Source organism: Olea europaea, chromosome 10, assembly GCF_002742605.1.
Source record: "Olea europaea var. sylvestris chromosome 10, O_europaea_v1, whole genome shotgun sequence".
NCBI lineage: Eukaryota > Viridiplantae > Streptophyta > Magnoliopsida > Lamiales > Oleaceae > Olea > Olea europaea.
In genome coordinates this window covers 42323912-42344385 of record NC_036246.1, presented here as the reverse complement: position 1 = coordinate 42344385, position 20474 = coordinate 42323912, and the positions used below count along the sequence as shown (strand labels likewise).

At 34.8% G+C, this 20474-nt stretch overlaps 2 protein-coding genes across 2 annotated transcripts; one reads left to right on the top strand and one right to left on the bottom strand.

Moving 5' to 3' along the window:
* Positions 1–1383: 1383 nt before the first annotated feature.
* LOC111402347 lies at positions 1384–6603 on the top strand. The gene is made up of 9 exons (XM_023030575.1): positions 1384–1942; positions 2127–2204; positions 3265–3567; positions 3715–3817; positions 5018–5118; positions 5207–5378; positions 5530–5700; positions 5798–5898; positions 6017–6603. The coding sequence occupies exons 1-9, from the start codon at positions 1715–1717 to the stop codon at positions 6074–6076; spliced, it is 1317 nt and encodes a 438-aa protein (XP_022886343.1). The 5' UTR covers positions 1384–1714; the 3' UTR covers positions 6077–6603.
* Positions 6604–7647: 1044 nt separating this feature from the next.
* Positions 7648–11726, bottom strand: LOC111402345 (E3 ubiquitin-protein ligase MBR2-like). Its single transcript, XM_023030574.1, has 5 exons — positions 11024–11726; positions 10179–10334; positions 8494–8592; positions 8196–8351; positions 7648–8024 (listed from the first exon to the last, which is right to left on the bottom strand). The coding sequence occupies exons 1-5, from the start codon at positions 11546–11548 to the stop codon at positions 7890–7892; spliced, it is 1071 nt and encodes a 356-aa protein (XP_022886342.1). The 5' UTR covers positions 11549–11726; the 3' UTR covers positions 7648–7889.
* Positions 11727–20474: the final 8748 nt, after the last annotated feature.

The following is a 20474-nucleotide window of genomic DNA, read 5'->3' as shown; positions in this document are numbered from 1 at the left end:
AAAATTTATTATTTTTATGAATAATTTGTTCTTAAAATAAGTAATTTTTTTAATTAATAAAAAATTTGCTTATTAACTTTAGTCAAAATTTGTAACTACAATTCTCAAAATTAGAGCATCTCTAAGAATAATTTTTATTTTAAAGAGCATATTTTATAATTTAAAGAGTATTTACAAATTTATAGAATAAAAATATTTAAATACTCTAACGAATTTTTTATATTTAATACTTATTAAATAAAGAGCATCTTACGTTATTATTATATGTAAAAAAAAATTCTTGGAGACGTTCTAAGCCAAGAAGCTCATAGGTCCTTTTTTTTTTTTTTTTTTGGGGGTTGGGGGGGGGGGGGGGAAAAATTTTTTTTTTTTTGGCTGGGGGGGGGGGAGGGGGGTAAAATTTTTTCTCTTTGAAATGTATTTTGAGCCAAATTTGCTTAATATATGGCCTGGGTCGTTCACTCACATGCCAAGCTTTTACAAGTCAACCTCAATTGAATTATAATCCCATGGAAATAAGGGGTCCAGCAAAAAATAAAGCCCTGATTTGGTTTGTATTGAAATAAAATTCTTAATAGATTTTGATAAAATTTAATAAAATATATAATTGAAAATTTGATAAAAAATGTAAATTTCATAAAATGTGTGATTGAAAATGAATTTGAAACAATGAGGGTCAAACATGTACTTAATTCATTCTCTATATTTTGTTGACAAATGGTCTAGGTTCATTTCCACTTTACGTAGGGAGGGACACGATCGATGATCCATAGAGAATCAATATAAATCATATAAATGAGACCATTAATCCCCAATGTAATTATAGAATTGAAATTGAAACTGAATAGAAATTCAATGATTTTGATTTTCGACTCTTTCTCCCAAGTATTAATACCTCAACAATGCTATTCACACAGGGTTTAAAAATAGAGGTTTTGATAGATATTGTGTGGCACTACTTGTATGGGTGCTTTTTTTTTTTTTTTTTTTTTTTTACAAGGTGTCCTATTCTAGACTAATCCTTGGGTCTGTGATCCGGCCTTTATTTTTTAACCCTGTCATTGTAGCAAAACTTTTAATATCTATAACTGATTACAGTATTGGTGCCAAATTGGAGTTCAATTCAATTTTGATTCAATTTAATTCGATTAGAATACCTAAATGTAACCAAATGTGTCCGTTTAGTACGACTTTTACTATTTAAGCCAACTACTTCTAAAAAATCTTCTAATTCAAAACGAATAATGTTATTCATTATCATTGGTTCAAGAACCAATATAGATGATAATTGTAGGACAATAAATGATAAATACACTTAAATACAATCTCATATTATTTATTTAATTAAATCTATCGGGTGTGATTACATGGATTGTATAGTGAGATGCCTGCAATTATCGTTTTGATTAGCGTGTGGCCATGCCATTCTAGTCTTCCACGTAAAGATAATCTCACCTCTTTTGAAGCAATCAAATCACACATGGCGGGGAAGTTGAACACCCCATCATAAGAAGACAAACGAAACTCATTCCCACAAATTTCTGCAAAGTAACATAGTCCAATTTGGAGGATAAAGGAAACAAATCCCCACATATTTCTGCAAAGTAACATAGCCCAATTCGGAAGATTAAAGGACACAAATTCCGCAAATTTCTGCACACACTTTCCAATTGCAATATTGATCAACGAAAAATAGGAGTAATTGATATAAAAAATGGTTTTCGTTTTACCTCTGTCAGATTTCCAGACCAGGGTTGCGATCCAAATTGCATCCGTAGTCCGAGACCTCAATCCGACCCGTCCCGGAATCCGCATGAAAGCAGTGATCGGAACGAGAGCCGCTGAGAAGCCCGCCATTTGCACCGCCGATGAACTTCACTTCGTGCATGTTCCCAGCTCCAATTGGCGTCTTGCTCTCTGGCGCTACAAGCCCTCCACTCAGGTCGAACTTATGTCTGTCTATATATTACTTTTTACCCACTAGTTGATGGCTTGATGCGCATAAACTCAGCGAATGAACTGGGATCGGTGCCAAATCACATTTAGGCAGACCACAATTACACACACGTAGTACATGATTCAAATTTGTATCATTCCAATTTTGACTAAAATGTATGATTATACAGGGGACTAGGAGGAATCATCCGCTGTTACTTCTGTCTGGCCTTGGTACAAACGCAATTGGATATGATCTAGCTCCTGATGTAAGTTTCTACGGTTAATTTTGTTTTGGGAGAGGGCGCGCCCGGGATTGTGGGGATGGGAGACATTTTCCCATTTTTTCAGTAAAAATCTGTCAATGCTTTCATGATGGTATTATGTTAGCGTATTGTATTTATTTTTTTACTTTTACTTTTATTTTATTTTGTAGTTATGGATAGGCAAAATTCGGGTCCTATTTATTTAAAAGTTTGCTTCATGGAGAGGTTCAATTTATTGATTAAGTCTGTTCTAGTCTCTGTTGGTTTTATTGCTCTATTTACTGCATAAATATACACAAGTTTTGAAGTTGTCTTGAAAAGCATCAAATACAAATAATGAATTTCACTCACGATGTCATGAATATGAATCAAGCAACTCTTTTATTTATGCATTCTATTTGCAGTTTTTATTTTTTAATTTATTGGTATTCTGGAAGCAATCTGTGGCTGTGATTATTAGTATTTTCTGGCAATACTAATTTCTCGTGAAATATTCAGTTACCAGCATCAGATGAGCTATGTATTAAAATGTAAATGAAGAGATTTATATTTCATGTTTGTGTAACATTCGCGATTTGCAAAAGTCGTGGTAGCCTAATAATTTAAGTATTAATTTCAATTTCTTGCAGTTCAGTATGTGGTTGAGCGGTTTTAACTTAGCAAACGCTTTTCTGAACCTGGCCATTATGAACTAGCAGCAAAACATGTTTCACTGATCTCTTTTCTTGCAATTCAGTATGTGGTTCAGTGATTGTAACCTATTGACCACATGCTTTTCTGAACCTTGACCATTATGAACTAGCTGCAAAACATGGTTCACTGATCTCTTTTCTGCCTTTACTTTTTTTGAAGGAATGTTCTGCTTTCTTAGATTGGAATTGCTACAAGTTTCCGCCCATTGTTCTGCTCTATAGTTTGATTCATCAAAGTGTTTTACCAATTGAACCTGTAGTGAAGGAAGGTTACTTTATTTACATTAGAGTCTGCATTCATGGTTGAGTCTTGGTGGATGTCACCCTTTTAATTATCTCGTAATAATTAAATTGATTTTATATCTTTGTAGTCCTCTTTTGCAAGATACATGTGCAACCAAGGTTTCGATACATGGATCCTCGAACTTCGAGGTGCTGGCTTGAGTGCAGAATACAATCTAAGAGAAGCCAATCAACCTCTTATCACTGCTTCTGATCCACGTGACTCAACCACAAATCATGAGACAAATGATGGAGGCATCATTGCCTCACATTTTGTTGGCTTGCAAGAGCGCTTTTCAACTAGCATAGTAGATTTTCAGAAACAGGTTGATCTTGTTTTGAAGTATAGATGGGACTTTGATCACTATCTAGAAGAGGATGTGCCTGCGGCGGTGAGGTGACATCTGTGCACTATCAATTTTTTTGTTTCGAGAATAACCCAGACTTTTTACAATAGATGATTTACAAGTTATTTTATTTCATTATTAGCAATCAACAACTGTATAAAATCATGACACATGCTTAGTCTCTCAATGTAGATGGAATACATAAGGAACCATTGCCGACCAGATGACGGTAAGTTGCTTGCTATCGGCCACTCCATGGGAGGAATACTGCTATATGCAATCCTCTCAAAAAATGGTATGTTTGTATCTTGATTTTCTGCACCATTTACTTTTCTTACACGTTGCTCTCACTGATGTTCTCTCTGTCTCGTGATGTTCTAAAATGAATTTGAGGCCCCTTGAGGCGTACCCTGAAGTGATGAACATTGCCCTTTGGGATGCGAATTGAATGCCTTTGAAAAGCCTTCATTTAGGTGTATGCCTGAAGATATCAAATCAAGATAGACTTGAGCACCGGAGAGGAAAACAAATGAAAACTTGGATAAACTAATAACTAAATGTTGATAATAGCAACAAACGTTTCTATTTATCTTCTCCCCCATTTTATTTTGATTGTTAATCAGGACCAGACTCCCTCTCACAGATGCTGCAGCAGAAATATTAGTGGACGATGCAAAAGAAATTTCATTTTTCCAATATAATTTTACGACGCATTCAGAACTTGAATTCTCAGGGATCTTTTTGGTCTTGCAATCGCATTCAAAGACGCACTTGCTTAAGTTTCATTCAAATCCATGCTGATAAATGTAGAAATTGTGTTGCTTAATACTCTATTACTGTTTGAAGTTTACATTAACTTTGTACATTGTCAACCGAAGAGTCATAGCACCTAATATTGCCTGATATCTGTTCTAAGTTGAACAGAGCATAGTCCCGTATAAATGCAGAAAGCCAACAACTATGCATTTATGGCATCCCATCTGCTCTCTAGCTTTAAATTTTTATTATCTAACTTACTTTCAAAAGAAAAACAAATTTTTAATACGGACACTTGAATAAGATTTTACTACATATAGTTCATCCACTTATTGGTAATTTTGGTTTTGTTGGACTTTACTTTCGTTTTTTGATCCACTCGTAAAAAAAGAGAAATTCAAAGACCGTCTCTTAAGTTTCATCTTTGATGTTTTGGAGTTTCAAATATTCTACAAACGATTTTTGCTTTTGTAAGTCTAAATTAATCATTAGAAAGCGAAAAACAAAGAAATAGTTGCAGTTCACATGTTCTTATCTGATTTCTACAATTATGAACATTCTTCCTTTGTCTGTTCTATGTCCGCAAGTTTTGCATCACATGAAAATTGTATTACTGAATAAACTGAAGATATCCATGGAACATTCAACCATTGTTAGGATTTCAACTTTCAAACCCCGAAACTATGTCCACATTTGTGTATCTATCTGTACTGTGTTAATATTGACTCTTCTAATATAGGTCACAAAGGAAAGAACTCTGGGTTGGCAGCAGTGGTCACATTGGGATCATCACTTGACTACACTACTTCGAGATCATCATTAAAGTTTCTATTACCCCTTGTAAGTGAAATAAGATACTTATTGACTCTGTGCAACAATATTTACCTGTTAATGATGAGATTATCATAATTTATTCTGGGAAAAACAGGTAGATCCCGCACGAGCACTGAATGTTCCTGTAATTCCATTGGGAGCATTATCGGCAGCTTTACACCCTGTTGCGTCTCGTCCTTATTTTTTCTTGTGGTTGAAATCTCAAGTTTCTGCCCAGAATATGATGCATCCTGAATTATTTGAGAAGCTTATGTTGAACAACTTCTGTAAGATATTTGCTTTTGAGCAAAACAGTCAGTCTCTTTATAGAATGAATCATGATAGTGTTACTTTATATCGCAAATTGATTCTTGCTTCGGTCAACTTTTTAAGCTAAGAATATCGTTTGATTCATAGTATTTGTGTATATATATACAGGTACGATACCAGCGAAACTTTTCTTGCAGCTTTCAACAGCATTCCAAAAGGGTGGACTATGTAACAGGAATGGAACTTTCTATTACAAGGAACATCTGAAGAAAAGTAACATTCCAGTTTTGGCACTTGCTGGAGATCAAGACCTCATTTGTCCTCCTGAAGCTGTATATGGTAAAATACCATTTCAATTATACATGGTTCGGTTTTCTTGCGCTTTTTAATTTATTTGCATGTTCCTGTTTTGTTTTTGTGCGACAACATGGAGTAGAAACAGTCAAGATGATTCCCAGGCATTCGGCTTCATTCAAAGTTTTTGGAGAACCGAGAGGTCCACACTACGCTCACTACGATATAGTAGGAGGTCGTTTGGTACGTTGTGATCTTAAGTATTTCATGTTGGTAATACATTGGCCACTAAATTTCAGTTTGTTTCAATTGGATTGAACTTGAACATTTGTTGTAATTATGTCGTTCAATCTAATTTCAGGCTTCACATCATGTGTACCCGTGTGTGGTTGAATTTCTATCTCGTCACGATCAGGCTTGAATTTATACCTGCGTCATGATCAAGTGTAGCTCGGTTTGTTGTTGTTGAACTCTTGGAGAAGTTTTCTTCAGTCAGCAGTATCGAATCTTTTAAGCCAAAGGAAAGGGAAATCCCATATTAGAAACTCTTAAGCTAGCCAGTATCAATTTGAACATCTTTATTAAGAAAGTGCTTGCTGTCACTGCCAGATAAGGGATACATTTTTTTTACATTTAATACTTAACTCTTGGGGAGGGCGGAAGTGGAAGGCTCAGAATGAAACTGGTCTGGGAGGTATGGGTGTAACCAACTTGGCTTCCAGCAGCTGCGGAAGCAATTGTGATAATGATACAGGAAGAACGCGGAATTTGGAGATTAAGACCTTTATTAGGATATGAATAGCTTATATGCCATTACCCTATCACCCCCGCCGGGGGCAGAACTAACTCGATAAGATCAAGATCCATTGAATCCCGGTGTAATCAGTACATATGACGTATGGGATTTGACTTCTATCTTTAATGAGAACCAAGCTTAATTTGATTCTAGTCTAGTTTTCTTCATATATTTCTGGGATTTGACTTCTGAAATACGCATCAAAATTACACAATGACCCTGTTTGAGCCGCATTATTTGGAAAAAAAATATATTTTTAAACAGTAATTTGATATCATTTTAATCACATTTTTCAATAAAATAATATTACACATAAATCCAAATTTTTTTCTTATTTTTTAACTATAAGTTCTCCACCAGTCTACTATTTCAAATACATTATTTAAAAATAATGTGGTCAATCTCACACAATATTTTTTAGGATATGGACTCTCTTAGCACCTTTTGTCCTGCTAATGTTTTGAGTCAAATTCCAGTTTCTCGTGGAAAGGATATATTGGTATACAATAATACAAATGTTCGGGAATTCAACTTGTTTTTCTTCATCGTTGTTCATTAGATCCAATGAAAAGGTTGAGAATTTGCTGTGCATAGAAATAGGTTAAGGACCAAATTGTGAAAAAGGTCCATTAGTCGAGGACTAATGGTGCAATTTTTTCCTTTCTAATGTGATTGGGAGATAAAAATCCAATACTATATCTGCAACCAATCCATTTGTTGTGACAAAATTAAGTGAAAATGAATATTCTCCAAAAAAAAAAAAAAAATTAGTTTTTTCATTGAAATTTCAGGTTATAAGTATGAAATATCTTCACTTCAGAGCAATTTTCTCGAGGACTAAAATTAAGAAAATTTACCTTCTCTATTCTAAGGCAAAAAACAATGCAGCATACAATGCATAATTTTCACACTAAAGACAAATGCTTAGATTCAACCTTAATATAGTAATTCGGAGTGTACAGGCTTTTCTTCATAGAATTTTTACAACAGTAGCATCTATATTGTTCATTTTATTTTTTGTCATCTTTCAACCAAAAATTGCCAAATACCCTCGGTATAAATTCAGTGAACCAAATTCTGTAACTGCTGCAAGGTTCACCTTGATAACATAACAAAAGTAGACATAGATTCTGCAAGCTGAAGAAAAAGAAAGACAAAAATATTCCAAATTTGAATTCGAATCAGGTGTAATCATATAGATATAAAAAAGCAAGATCTTTGATTATTGAAATTATAATCAGCTTATAATGATCTCAACCGGAAACCTTTCAATCCACAACTCAGCAGCCAACCAAGAACCGGGACGGTTTGATTAAGCAAAATTACATATTGAAATGCAAAATCAAAGAATTACTTTACTATAAAGGATGATGAAATCCTCATTAGAATAAAAATTAAAAAGCAGAATGATATATGAGAAATGCAAGTGTTGTATGATTTAGGTTTGAGGCTTAGCTGGTTTTTTGCATATAGGGCAAATATTTTTCTGCACAAGCCACTGCTTTATGCAGTGAATGTGATAGAAGTGTCCACAATTCAGCTTCCCGGTTTCATCATCAGTTTCATATTCCTCCTGAGAAGAAAAAAGAAAAAAAAAAATATATATATGATGAGAAAGGTGACATGAATCATGACATGGGCACTCGTGGTGGTCTGATTAAAAAAATCGGAGAAAAAAAAAGGAGAAAAAAGAGAAATGGGGAATATTCGATAAAATTCTTGAGATGAATTTAATAAGACGAACCTGACATATGCTGCATTTCCTTTCTGTTGCTGTGGGGAATTTTGATGACAAATTATCCAACATTGGAACCTTAGTCCTCCTCAAACAGCAGGATATCTCATCCTCACTCAGTCCGGTGCTGACATGCCCAATTCTGTCACCAAGTTCCAGTAATTCCTGTTCATTTCACCAAAATAACGACATTTAGAACAATACAAGATTACTGCACGGACCAAGCATGTACTAGAATAATCAATGTCCTAAAGAAGCGAAAGCAAAACTAGATAAAACGAAGGCATTCATAGAGTTACTGATATACCTCATATGACATGTTATCGACATCGAGTCTCCAATCCCTGTATTTATCGGGTCGTTCCGATCTTCCTCCCATCAGCAGATTACTTTGGAGCATTACAATCTACACCAAATGTAATGGAACCATAGGAGCCAACTCAAATATGATCTATGAAGTAATATCTATCCACACCATTATTGTAGTAAAGGACATAATGCTAGATTAATCATTACTGCAAGGGGGTGATCTTAAGAATCTTTGTTGTAAATTCGATTTTCAAGGGAATGAAAAAGATGTGTATGATAGAATAGCTCAATATTAGCCACACATGCAGGAAGATTACCCACAGATAGACATTTCTCCTATGAGCAGATTGGTTTTCTTACTTGTGCAATTTCAACATTTCGAGTTATGATTGGCAAATGAAGATTGATGTTAAGTATATAAGTCAAGTCCATAAAAGAAGAACAAAACTGCTTATTTTGAAATGGTCAGTAAGTTTTCATTCAACTAGACATTCCAGTTTCTAACTCCCAAACGACAGCTGAGTTTGATACTTTTCTTCATTGAACTTCGGAAGGAAATATTTAACGTGGTCACATAAAGCACCTAAAACTATACATAGGTTCTCTAAAAAACCGCTCCAAAAAATTTCTTTGCTAGTATTAATACCCCTTGAAGTTATTTTCTTCAACAAGAATTGAAACTTTAGTGAGTTTGTCAATAATTTCACTTTCTATCAAAAGGGCCCTTACCTCCCCTTAGCTTTAAATTCAAGTGGGTCGAAATCAGGAGGTTCTTGAAATAAGTCTTTCACCACCTTCCAATCTTTATCTAGCCTGTTATTTTAGCTGAAAAGGTACTAACAGGAGTTTGTATTCTCTTGAAATGTTACTAAGTATTTTGCTTATGTTTAATCTCCCACGATTCAAAATGTTAATCTACTTTACCAAATGCAATCTTGGTTCTTACCCAAGACTGTCTAATTGAAGATGAAAAACTTATCTTCATATTTGCTTCAAGATCTTCCTAGTCGACCTCAAAGTTCAATGTAGAAGCAGCATGCAAATATGAATCATCTACACTTCCATCCATCCTAGTTTTAGGATAAATCTGCAGAGCAGTCACCCAAACTCGACCTCAAGCTAGCGAGTTCTAATGATTTTTTAGTACACCACCCTACGAGAAAAAAACTCTACAGGAACTTCAAAAGTAGTAGAATTTTAAGAGGAGAGAGAGTGGGGGTTACATTTTACACCAACTTAAGTGCACCATATGGACTTTGCAATAAAACCAATGGACTGGAGGAAAATGATTAATATTGCTGGCTCCAAATTTTTTCATAATGGGCTTAGTTTTTTATTGTTGTAAGTAGGTATATTTTACACAAAATTTGCAATACAAGAAAACACACTACAATGGTAGATAACCTGCAATTCAAGAGCTTCAACAACTCAAATTAAGACTCCTCTGAGAGCTTCCCATCTCAATCTCATAAGTTTTTGATCCTTTATCTAGAATACAATTTACGAAGTGGCAATGCAAGCCTAACTTGTATTATTGGTGAAGGGAGAAATTTAATCTTTAATCATAGCAAGATTAAGTGAAATTCAATTGACTCAATAATATGAAAAGAAAATCTAAAATAAAAATGCCCTTAAATTCAATAAATAGGATAAAGCTCCATGTGGACCTAAGATTAAACGAACCTCTGCAAGTTCATCATGGAAACCATGTCTGAGATGGCGACAATATCTAGATCCTGAAACGCCCGCCCTAGAGCGTGTCATTCCCAAGGCAATGCCAGGATCATGGAAAGGGATATCTTCAGAGGTCACCATTCTCCTCATATTATATGAAGAATTCTGAAAATGAACAAATAAATCCAGGTTATTGTATGAGCTAACCATATAGTTTGACTGGAAAATATCAAAGTAGCATTCAATCTTAACTTTATGAAGCATGTAAACTGTGAAGATCACTTGAAAACAGAAAAATAAACAGCAAACAGAAACTCCGAGAAATAATTGAGGGAAGTCTAAGAAGGACCATCCTTACAAATTTTTTTTGTTAAATTGTATAGAACATGACCATATCACATGAACAACGAATTCATTTTTCGTTTGAAGCTCAGTACATGCACAATTTTGTAAAACGGAGGCTGCCAGACTTGAGCTGAGTCCTTTCCTGTTTTGATACTATCTTCAACCACCCGTATAAAAGCTTTGGTTATTAGAGTGGCATAATAAATTCATTTGCATTAAATTCAACAAAACCATGGCATTTTTTTAATAAGATAGACAAGAAAGAAATTGAAGCAAGTTATTATAATAATCTTGCAGAACTTGGTGAAGAATACAAAAGGTAGAATCAGATTTAGAAAACTGATAAGTCGAATTCATTCTAAAATCTTGGTTCAGCAAATAAAGATAGTAATACACAACATTCTCTGAACTTCATCCGCAGAAAACAAAATAAAAAAGATAAAAAATTCAAAAATCAAGAAACAGATCATATTCGAAATGATATGGTTATAAAGCTAATGTAAAATTACCTCTCTCTGACTATGAATAATTCTATCAGCCCCATCAGCTTTGCTTCTGGAAGAAACTGCAGGTCTTTTTGAAACAACACAATTCACAGGCGCAGCAACGCCGTTGAGCCCAATCCCAGGACCACACAGTACATCAGGTACTCCCCCGCAATTTGATGATAAAGCCAACGGCTGTGATGGATTTGATGTTGGGCTATTGTTATTTTTTATGTTATTCGTAGCAATAACAGCAGGAGAACTATTAGTCTGTAATTTGTTGTTATCATTATTGTGGATTTTCTTGTTCTTCACCTTTATCCTTTTCACCTTGTTAGCATTCCAATTAGCCGAGGTTCTTATCACTGCAGGAACTGACACCGTTGAGGAGGAAGTGCAGCCCAGTCCTCTGAATGTTGCTGCGGTGAAGATCTTTTTCTTGGCGGCGGCGGTGATGGTGGAGGAGGAGGGGAGGTGGTTTTGGTTTCTGGGCTTTCTATATTTAGTGTGTTCTGCCATTGCTGAGGTGTCTGCAACCACCGCATCCATCGTTGTGCAGTCTTGAGAGAAATATCAAGTTTTATGTAAGTTATTGAGAGATAAAGAGATTTTGGAGAACGAATTTTGCGTGAAAACTAACAAATTTCAAGGATGGAATTTTGTGAATTTGAAGAGTAATGCTTCTGAAGGAATCTATGTGTGCGTGAGAGGGAGGGCGTGGGGGTGGAATTTAGCCCCCATTAAAATTATAATATATTTTTCTTCTTTTTCTTATTAATTACTAAATTCAAAAAAAAAAAATCTTTTTTTAATACACAATTTTTCCAAAAATATTATTCTAAAAATTATAATCTCAAATAATGGGACCAAAAGGAGATATGTTCTTGACTTGTGAAGTGATGAAGAAATTATTAAACAGACAAAAAGAAAAAAGATTTTTCTTCTAAAAGTATTATTTTAGCATTTTTAAAATATAAATTTTTGTAATTATAAATTTAATGAAAGAAACAGTATAGAGTAGCTAAATACAATGCGCGCAATAAGCACGAAGGAGGGCATATGCCGTGAAAAGGACAAGATGTGTCACGAATGATTGTAATTTTAATTCTCGACAAGTTCAACGATACAAGATAAGATTCTCTAAACAGATAAGTGACGAGAAGCAAAGAAAAAAAATCTAGTAAGTTAAAAAGAGTAATATGCAAGATATTAAAAGAGAAGTGAATGATAATGTAAATCTTTCTTTAACGTGTGTGTATGTATGTATACATACACTAACAAAGACGAATGAAAATTTAGTTTTAATTTTCTCTTATACAAATTTTTTTTTTTTTTTTTTTTTTAACATTAGCATTTAACATTATGGAAAAGTGCACTTAATTGGTGGAATAAATTTGAAAAAGAGGGAGGAATAATAGTATGGTATATATTTCCCAAGGCAATGCACCTTATTCTTTAGGAAAAATTATGTTGAGATACCTAATGTATTGAAAATGTAGTATGCAGGTACTTAACCTATTATTTTAGCAGTTACAGTATCCAAACTAATTTTTTTTATCATTCAAGTCCAAACAATTTCACCCTTCCATTGATTAAAACTCAATTTATTTTTTTATTACTAGAAGAGGATTTTATACTTACGAAGGAGAAAAATAATATAAATTAGAAAATCCAACTACATTTATCTTTTATTATTAAAGTTGTATTTTAACCCAAAAAAAATTGAGTTTTCAAACGTAACATAAGGATAAAATCGTCAATATATAACAAAAATAAAAGTTTGGGGATTGAGGCTGCTAAAATATTAGGTTTGGGGCATTCTTCCTGCAATTTCAATAAGATGGGGACTCCATCTATAAATTTCCCCATTCTTTATTTTGGTGGATGGAGCATATTATCATTTTTGGTTGATTAGGTGGGGTCTATTTTGTCTTCTTGCATCCAATTTTACTGTTTATGTATTTTTATTTTGTTTATTGTTACTTTCAAAATTAGAGATCACAATTTAGTAGGAGATATCTTGTCTATCGATAAAGCAACATCGATTGGGCCTAAAATATTGATGAGACCTCGTCGATAGGTAAGATATCTTCTGTCTAATATGGGCAAGAGATTTATCTTTTACAATTTAGTCCATAACAAGTCTTTCTATTTGAAATCAACTCTTTCGTTCTATAATTAAACTTCACCTAATGTTTCAATTACTATTCAGCCATTGACTCAAGAAGAAAAGTAGATAAAAATCACATTTTTTACAACCTGAGATTATCGTCCAAGAATTTTAAATCTTAATAACTACTTTTGAGAGCAGTAATAATAACTAGAAAACAAGCAAAGCATACATAGAATTATATCGATTCACTCTTAATGTAAGAACTACGTTCACTAATCAATGTATGTTTTCATTGTAACGGAGAAAAAGAAAATGCAAACTTTTCCTGACAACTCTCTTACACAAAAATTGCCTTATAATAATCTTTCAGATAACATGATAAATAAATCAATTCGTAGTCGAGGAGACAAGTGTACAATCAGATTAGATTTCATATGAAGTGAGTCTCGAATGAGAAATCGCGGGATCAAACAATAATAGCAGCTTAGAGATTACAAGTTCGCAATAATTAGGATTTTGCTAGCAAATAGCAATATTTGTTCAGGCTAAAAATATTTATCATCATGCGATCAAGTCTATAATATGTAAATATACATAATCTATTGAGTGGGGTCATGAAACTATGCTTTCCTTCAACACTCTTAATTGATAGTATAATTTGTGTCTGCATACAATTAATTTATGGACTCCTATTTCAGAATCATTCTTTTTTTCTTTGTTTTGCTTCAAGTTTCTTTTGTAATTTTAAAGGTAACTTGCACTTGTAGAAGTTCAGTCTATTTGTCACCACTTTTAAGTTTATTTGTTCAAGAGCTATGTAGATTTTGCGAAAAAATATTTTTTAAAAGAATACATGGTAAAAAAGAAGGAAAAATTTATGGATACGCGTGTAAAATTATTTTATTGAGAGAATAGGTGATTGAAAATGAGTTTAGGAAAAAAATCAATTGAGGAAAGTAAATCGAGATGTGCCCCAGTACAAGAGCTGTCTGTACACTGCGCCTACAAAGACACCTAATCAATATTTTTCCTTTTTAATAGGGTGAAGGGAGAGAAAGGTATAAATACTTGAACTCTATATCTAAGCTATGAAAATATCAATACTTAACCCATCGGAACAATAAGAATCAGTAACAAATATAATGTTAGTGGTGTTGAAGAAATATAATCGTAAACTCACCGACTAAGTTAAAACAATATAAGATGAGTGATCAAATGGCTGAAAGTCGAGTAAATATTACGACATTAAATTTAAGATGAAAAAAAGAAGAAGGTAAATTTGTTGATGAGTCCCCTAAAGAGAAAAAAGCAAAATTGCTTGCTTAAATAAGGCATGATGACAGTTTTCAATGTAATAACTAATAATCATCACTTTACAAAGTGAATAAATGCTCCTAAAGTCAGACATTTCATTCAAATCTCGACATCAAATTATGAGTGTTTTACATGTTCGATGACTCAAAAATCTCCAAATCAAATGAAAAGTAGTCAGTGGCTTAGCCATGAACTTTATGAAATCTCATTTCTAAAGTGGTACATTTGTTAGACTGTGCTGTTTACTTATCATCTTGACTACATATCAATCTAATTTATAGGTAGAATGATATTATTTAGCATGACTCGTACTGTTACTAACCACCGGTCTGGATGGAGTGCACGTATCATTAATTGATAAATCACCTTAAAGTAAGAAAATAAATCGTAATTAAGATGTTGAATCACTTGTAATTTTCTTCTTTATAGAAAAACATATGTTGACAAGTGGACGTAGGATGGGATCGATATAAATCTTTGTGTTTTATTTGTATATTTCTTATTTTCATTTCAGTTCTTATTGCTCTCGATATTCCTATCAGAACTTAATCTTTTAATGCCCTTACCATTAATCCAATGTAAACCAGGTTCAAGTGCATGTTTCAATCCCTCTTGTTTTCTCCACCAACCCCTTACTAAAGGAGACTGTCTTATTCTATACATCATTGCCTCCCAATGAAATAAAGAAAAAGAATTCATATTTTGCTTAAACTTTTGCACAGAATAGAGACGTTTGATTTCATCTTGACAAGGTTTTATTTGATTTTATTCTCTTTCGTAGAATTTTTCCTAGAACCTCGACCACAAACTTTTTGCACCATCTGTTAATTTTACAGGCAAGATCATCCACTTCGTTTCTCCTGCAAAAAATGGAAATATTGCCAAGTAGAGAAGTCCTTGATTTTCATATGCAAGAAAGGAAGTTAATTAGGCTGTTAGAAAATGGGGAGGTTAATATGGCACGATATGAAGTATTGATTGCACAAACAGAATATGATTAAAGCAAGAAGAGAGATTGGCAAAAAAACTGAGTAATTTTATTAATTGACAATTAATGGAGAGAAAATTACATTATCAGCAATATCTGGAATATTTAAATTGAATGAAGAGTCTACTATTTATAGAGGACGTCTCAAACACTAAAAATAATATAAAAGATGGAAACTGGGTCAAAATACGCGTGAAATCGATATAAAGTGAAAAATCCGAAGGACACTGTCGCTCAGGCGAGAGCTCGACGACAAGTGGGCGACAATTCTCCGCTTTCAAAAATTTGCCTATTGCTCGAGCGACCAACTAGCGGTAGGCTAAGAAAAATTCAACGACTTTTCTTTCCACGTCATAATTTTGATCTCTTCAAGACCAATTCAACTAGGATTCCAACTCACGCAAACGTAGATCGAATTTGAGTCTCAATCCTAACAATTTTGACCTTGACACAAATTTCGATGCAACGAACGAAACTCCAAAATTTCTCTACCTGAAAAAATAAGCCCAACTATAGCGAAACAACTAAACTTTTTAACCCGAACCAAAACTGCTCCAATCACACACAAAATTACTCTTCCTCTTCCACAATATCCACAAATAATATTCGAACCCAAACACTAGGTTCCCAAAATTCCCACAAAGAATTTAAGATTTACTAAACAGGGTCGAAGGACACCCTATAGCAGAATCAACTCCAAATGCTTTAACTTAAGGCTCCTTGCTAGTCTCGACGACTTCAACCACAAATAGCATATGCAATCATATGGCATCCATGTATCTTCGATGGATCATTATCTAGCAATTGAACGTGATGACATCGCAAACAATGGTGATAAAGCGGAATTATCCATATCCTCCATACTCCCCCAAGCAGTGTTTTTCAATAATGACCTAGAGCCAACTCCCAAAGGTGTTGTACCATATTGTATATCTACCATGATAATAAACTTGTGCTGATAATTCTTCACCGATTTTGCACGACCTTGCAAGATTTACAACTGGGACTTCTTTCGCCCTTCCAGTACCATACAAACACTCTTCCGAAATTTCAAAACTCCACCCCCTCCAGAGAACTTATAACCTTTCAAATTAAGAGTGCTAATGAGATGAGATTCTTCTTCAAATCTGAAATATATCGAACCTAGCCAAATGTTCTAATTGTTCCATCCAACAACTTCAATCTAACCCTACCAATACTAGCTATCCAATAAGGTTGATTAGTTTTCATGACAACGACACCTTGTGTCACCGTTTTATATGCTTCAAACAAATCCCGTTTGGGATACATATGGAACGCAGAAGCTATATCCAAAATCCACTCCTCGTCGGATTTGGATTCCACGACAGAAATCACCGAGAGATCTCCATCACTCCAATAGTCCTCGACTATGTTGGCCTCGTCCGAAGTATTTGATTGCTTCCCGTGACTTGTAGACGAAATACCTTTTATTCTACAACTTTTCGCCATCTCTCTTACTATGTTATTTCCTCTTGCAATAGAAACAAACTAGATTGCTGTAATTCAACCTTGACTTATCCCTTCACCAATCACCATGAACCACAAGACCTTTTCCATCTTTGGACTCAAATCCAACTAGATGTTGCTTCATCTTCTCATTCGAGAACAAGGCATCATACACATTCTCAATGTGAGTGTATCATGACTGTGCAAAATCGTGTCACCGAACGACCAAAACGAAATAGGCAACGAACACAATAGGATTAAGGCAAAATCTTTTTCATCATATTTGACCTCTTATGTCTCCAAATCAGCGAAGATTTTTTTAAACACGGTCAGATGATCTTCCAAAGATCCACTATTGGCATGAGCTATGAAATTAGAGTTAATTATGCCTGTAATCTTTAAATTAGTCTTGTAATTATAGCTTTTAGCATAGTTAGCTATAATTAGTAAAAGTAGCCAAATATAGACCCGCCTCGGCGACTATATGTATCCCTCAATCTCTGTATAATGAAATTATGAGAGAAAAATTCCAAATCACATATTCTTCAATCTAACATGGTATCAGAGCGGAAATCTAACTGCTAGACCAGTCTCTGCAAGCAAGTGCACTAGCCGTATAACCACCAGAATCTAGGATAAAGAGATAGACACGAAGAATCACAGCTGGAGGAAATTGGAGTTTTCGTCTAGTCAAACATTAAAGGCAGGCTGCTGAATTGGACAAAAAAAGAGGCAGAGAATTGAGCTGCTGAACAAATAAAGTCGATGGCTGCTTGGGATTATACAGATCTAAACAGAAAAACAACAATTTTGGAGACACTGGGCGACTGCTTCTGGGAGCTGAAATTTATTTATACATATACACAGGTCGGTGACTACTGGGGGCTGAATTGAGGGATAAATTTGAGTCTAATTCCATTTAATTTTCATATTTTTTTGGAGATTGCAGACTTGGGTTTTTTCAAGATAAGGCAGAAAAATATCCAGAAAAGTCTAATTATCAAATCGTGGAATTTATTTATTTATTTATTTTTGGATGAAGTCGTGATCTTATTACAGTGTTGGAATATTGAAATGGCGGATCTGTATGGAAACAATGAATCAGAAGACATGTCTTCTTTTCTTCAAATTCTTCTTCAAAATTCATCAGATGCTAACATTAGGTTGACTCGGTCGGAGAGTTGTATTCCGTGTTTGTCCATGGCCGACACTAAAGATGCCAACACTAGTAAAGCAGTAGTTACTATAGCACAACCACACTTGCCCCTCATTTCGACCGAATCTCCCACCTCAAATTCAGGTATGGCTCTACTCGAGTCTAAGAACAATAAGAATTGTAATACATGGATTCTTGATTCTGACCATATGACATTTGATGCACGAGATTTTTGTCAACATACTCGTCGTCGACGGGCTAGTATTGCCAGTGCCAATGGGGGTATCTCTTCGGTAAAAAGGGCTGGTACCGTAAGGTTATCGCCAACTTTATCACTATCTAATCCTTACTTGTGCCTTCCCTTTCTCACAAGTTAATACATGTGAGTCAAATCACTAAAGAACTCGATTGTACTGTACTTATTCACCCAGAATACTGTCTTATTCAGGATATACTCTCAAAGGAGATCATTGGGTGTGGTACTAAGAGGGGGCCTCTATTATATGGATGATTCAGCTTGGGCCAAGTACATCATGTTGGTCAACTGAGTGATACCAAGTCGAAACAAATTTGACTTTGGCACCATCGACTAGGTCATCCTTCATTTGGTTATTTGCAACACTTGTTTCCTGATTTATTTTTAGAATTATCTATTTCGGATTTTAAGTGTGAAACTTGCATTTTAGCTAAAAGTCATCGGGTACCCTATCCATTACATATAAATAAGAGTGAAGTTCCATTTGCATTAGTTCATTCAGATTTGTGGGGGCCTTCCCCAAAGCCTACTCTGTTTAGTTTCCGCTGGTTTGTAATTTTTGTTGATGATTGTACTCGAATGACTTGGCTATACTTATTGAAACATAAAAATGAAGTATTTACTGTTTTTCGATATTTTCATGAGTGATCCGAACTCAATTTTCAGCTAAGCTTTAGATCCTTAGGTCCGAAAACGGTGATGAGTATGTAAATCATCAGTTTCGTGAGTACTTTCAACATCACAGATTGATTCATGAAACATCATGTCGTCAGACACCTCAACAGAATGGTATAGTCGAGCGGAAAAATTGCCACATTTTTGAAACAGCTCGAGCACTTCTACTTGGGGCACACGTTCCAAGTTCCTGCTGGTCTGATGCAATAACTATCACTGTGCACCTAATCAATCGGATGCCATCCAAAGTACTCAAGTTTAATACTCCATTGCAAACTCTGTCAACCTATGTTATCTTACCAACGACATTGATCTTCCACCTCGAATATTTGGGTGTGTTACCTTTGTTCATCTCTACAAAGACCAACACACGAAGCTTGATCCGTGTGCTCTTAGGTGCCTATTCTTGGGATATGCCATCCATCAGAAAGGTTATCGCTATTACGATCCGACTACTCGACGCACCTATGTTACTATGGATGTTACTTTCCTCAAGAACAATACATTTTTCTCTCCTGCATCCAATTCTTTTCTTCAGGGGGAGACACAGGATGAATAGCTAAATTGGATGAGGTTTGACTGGTTTAGTAGCACTGAGAATACAGAAACAGTGGTACCAACTACTACTCAATCAACCGATAAGGAACTTGTTACAGAGCCAATTCTTGATATATCTCCTGAAACTGAAATAGTAGCCCTCCACTTCTCAGTACCTAATGACCCGCCTCCTGAGAATATAGTCGAGGTAAGTTATCCTACTATACCTCTTATCTCAAATAATGAGGTTGATCGTGGTTATGAGCTACCTTTCAAGCATAATCGTGGAAAACCACCGAGTAGATATTCATCATATTCACCTGAGATCAAGTCATAGAGATCAAAATATCCCATTGCTAATTATGTCTCTACAGAGAGGCTTTCTGAACTACTCAAGAAATTTGCGAATGATTTATCTTCGTACCGTATTCCTACAATTATTAACGAGGCATTGAAAGATTCAAGACGAGTTCAAGCTATGAAGGAAGAAATGGAGGTGCTGGAGAAGAACGAGACTTGGGTCCTTGTTTCTTTTCCTGAAGGGCAAAACACAGTAGGGTACAAATGGGTATTCTCTATCAAGTACAAAGCTGACGGAACAACTGAGCGCTACAAAGCAAGACTAGTGGCAAAAGGCTATACACAGACATATGGGGTAGATTATTAGGAGATATTTTCACCAGTGGCCAAATTAAATACTGTTAGAGTTCTCCTATCTCTTGCAGCAAACTTGGACTGGCCATTACATCAGTTTGACGTGAAGAATGCCTTCCTTCGTAGAGATCTTGAAGAGGAGATCTATACGGATGTTCCCCTAGGGTATGTGACGACCTCTGGCAGAGTCATGTGTAAACTACAACGAACACTGTATGGCTTGAAACAATTTCCTCAAGCCTAGTTTGGACGACTCAGCCTAGCTATGAGAAAGTATGGTTTTCGATAGAGTAACTTAGATCATACTCTCTTCCT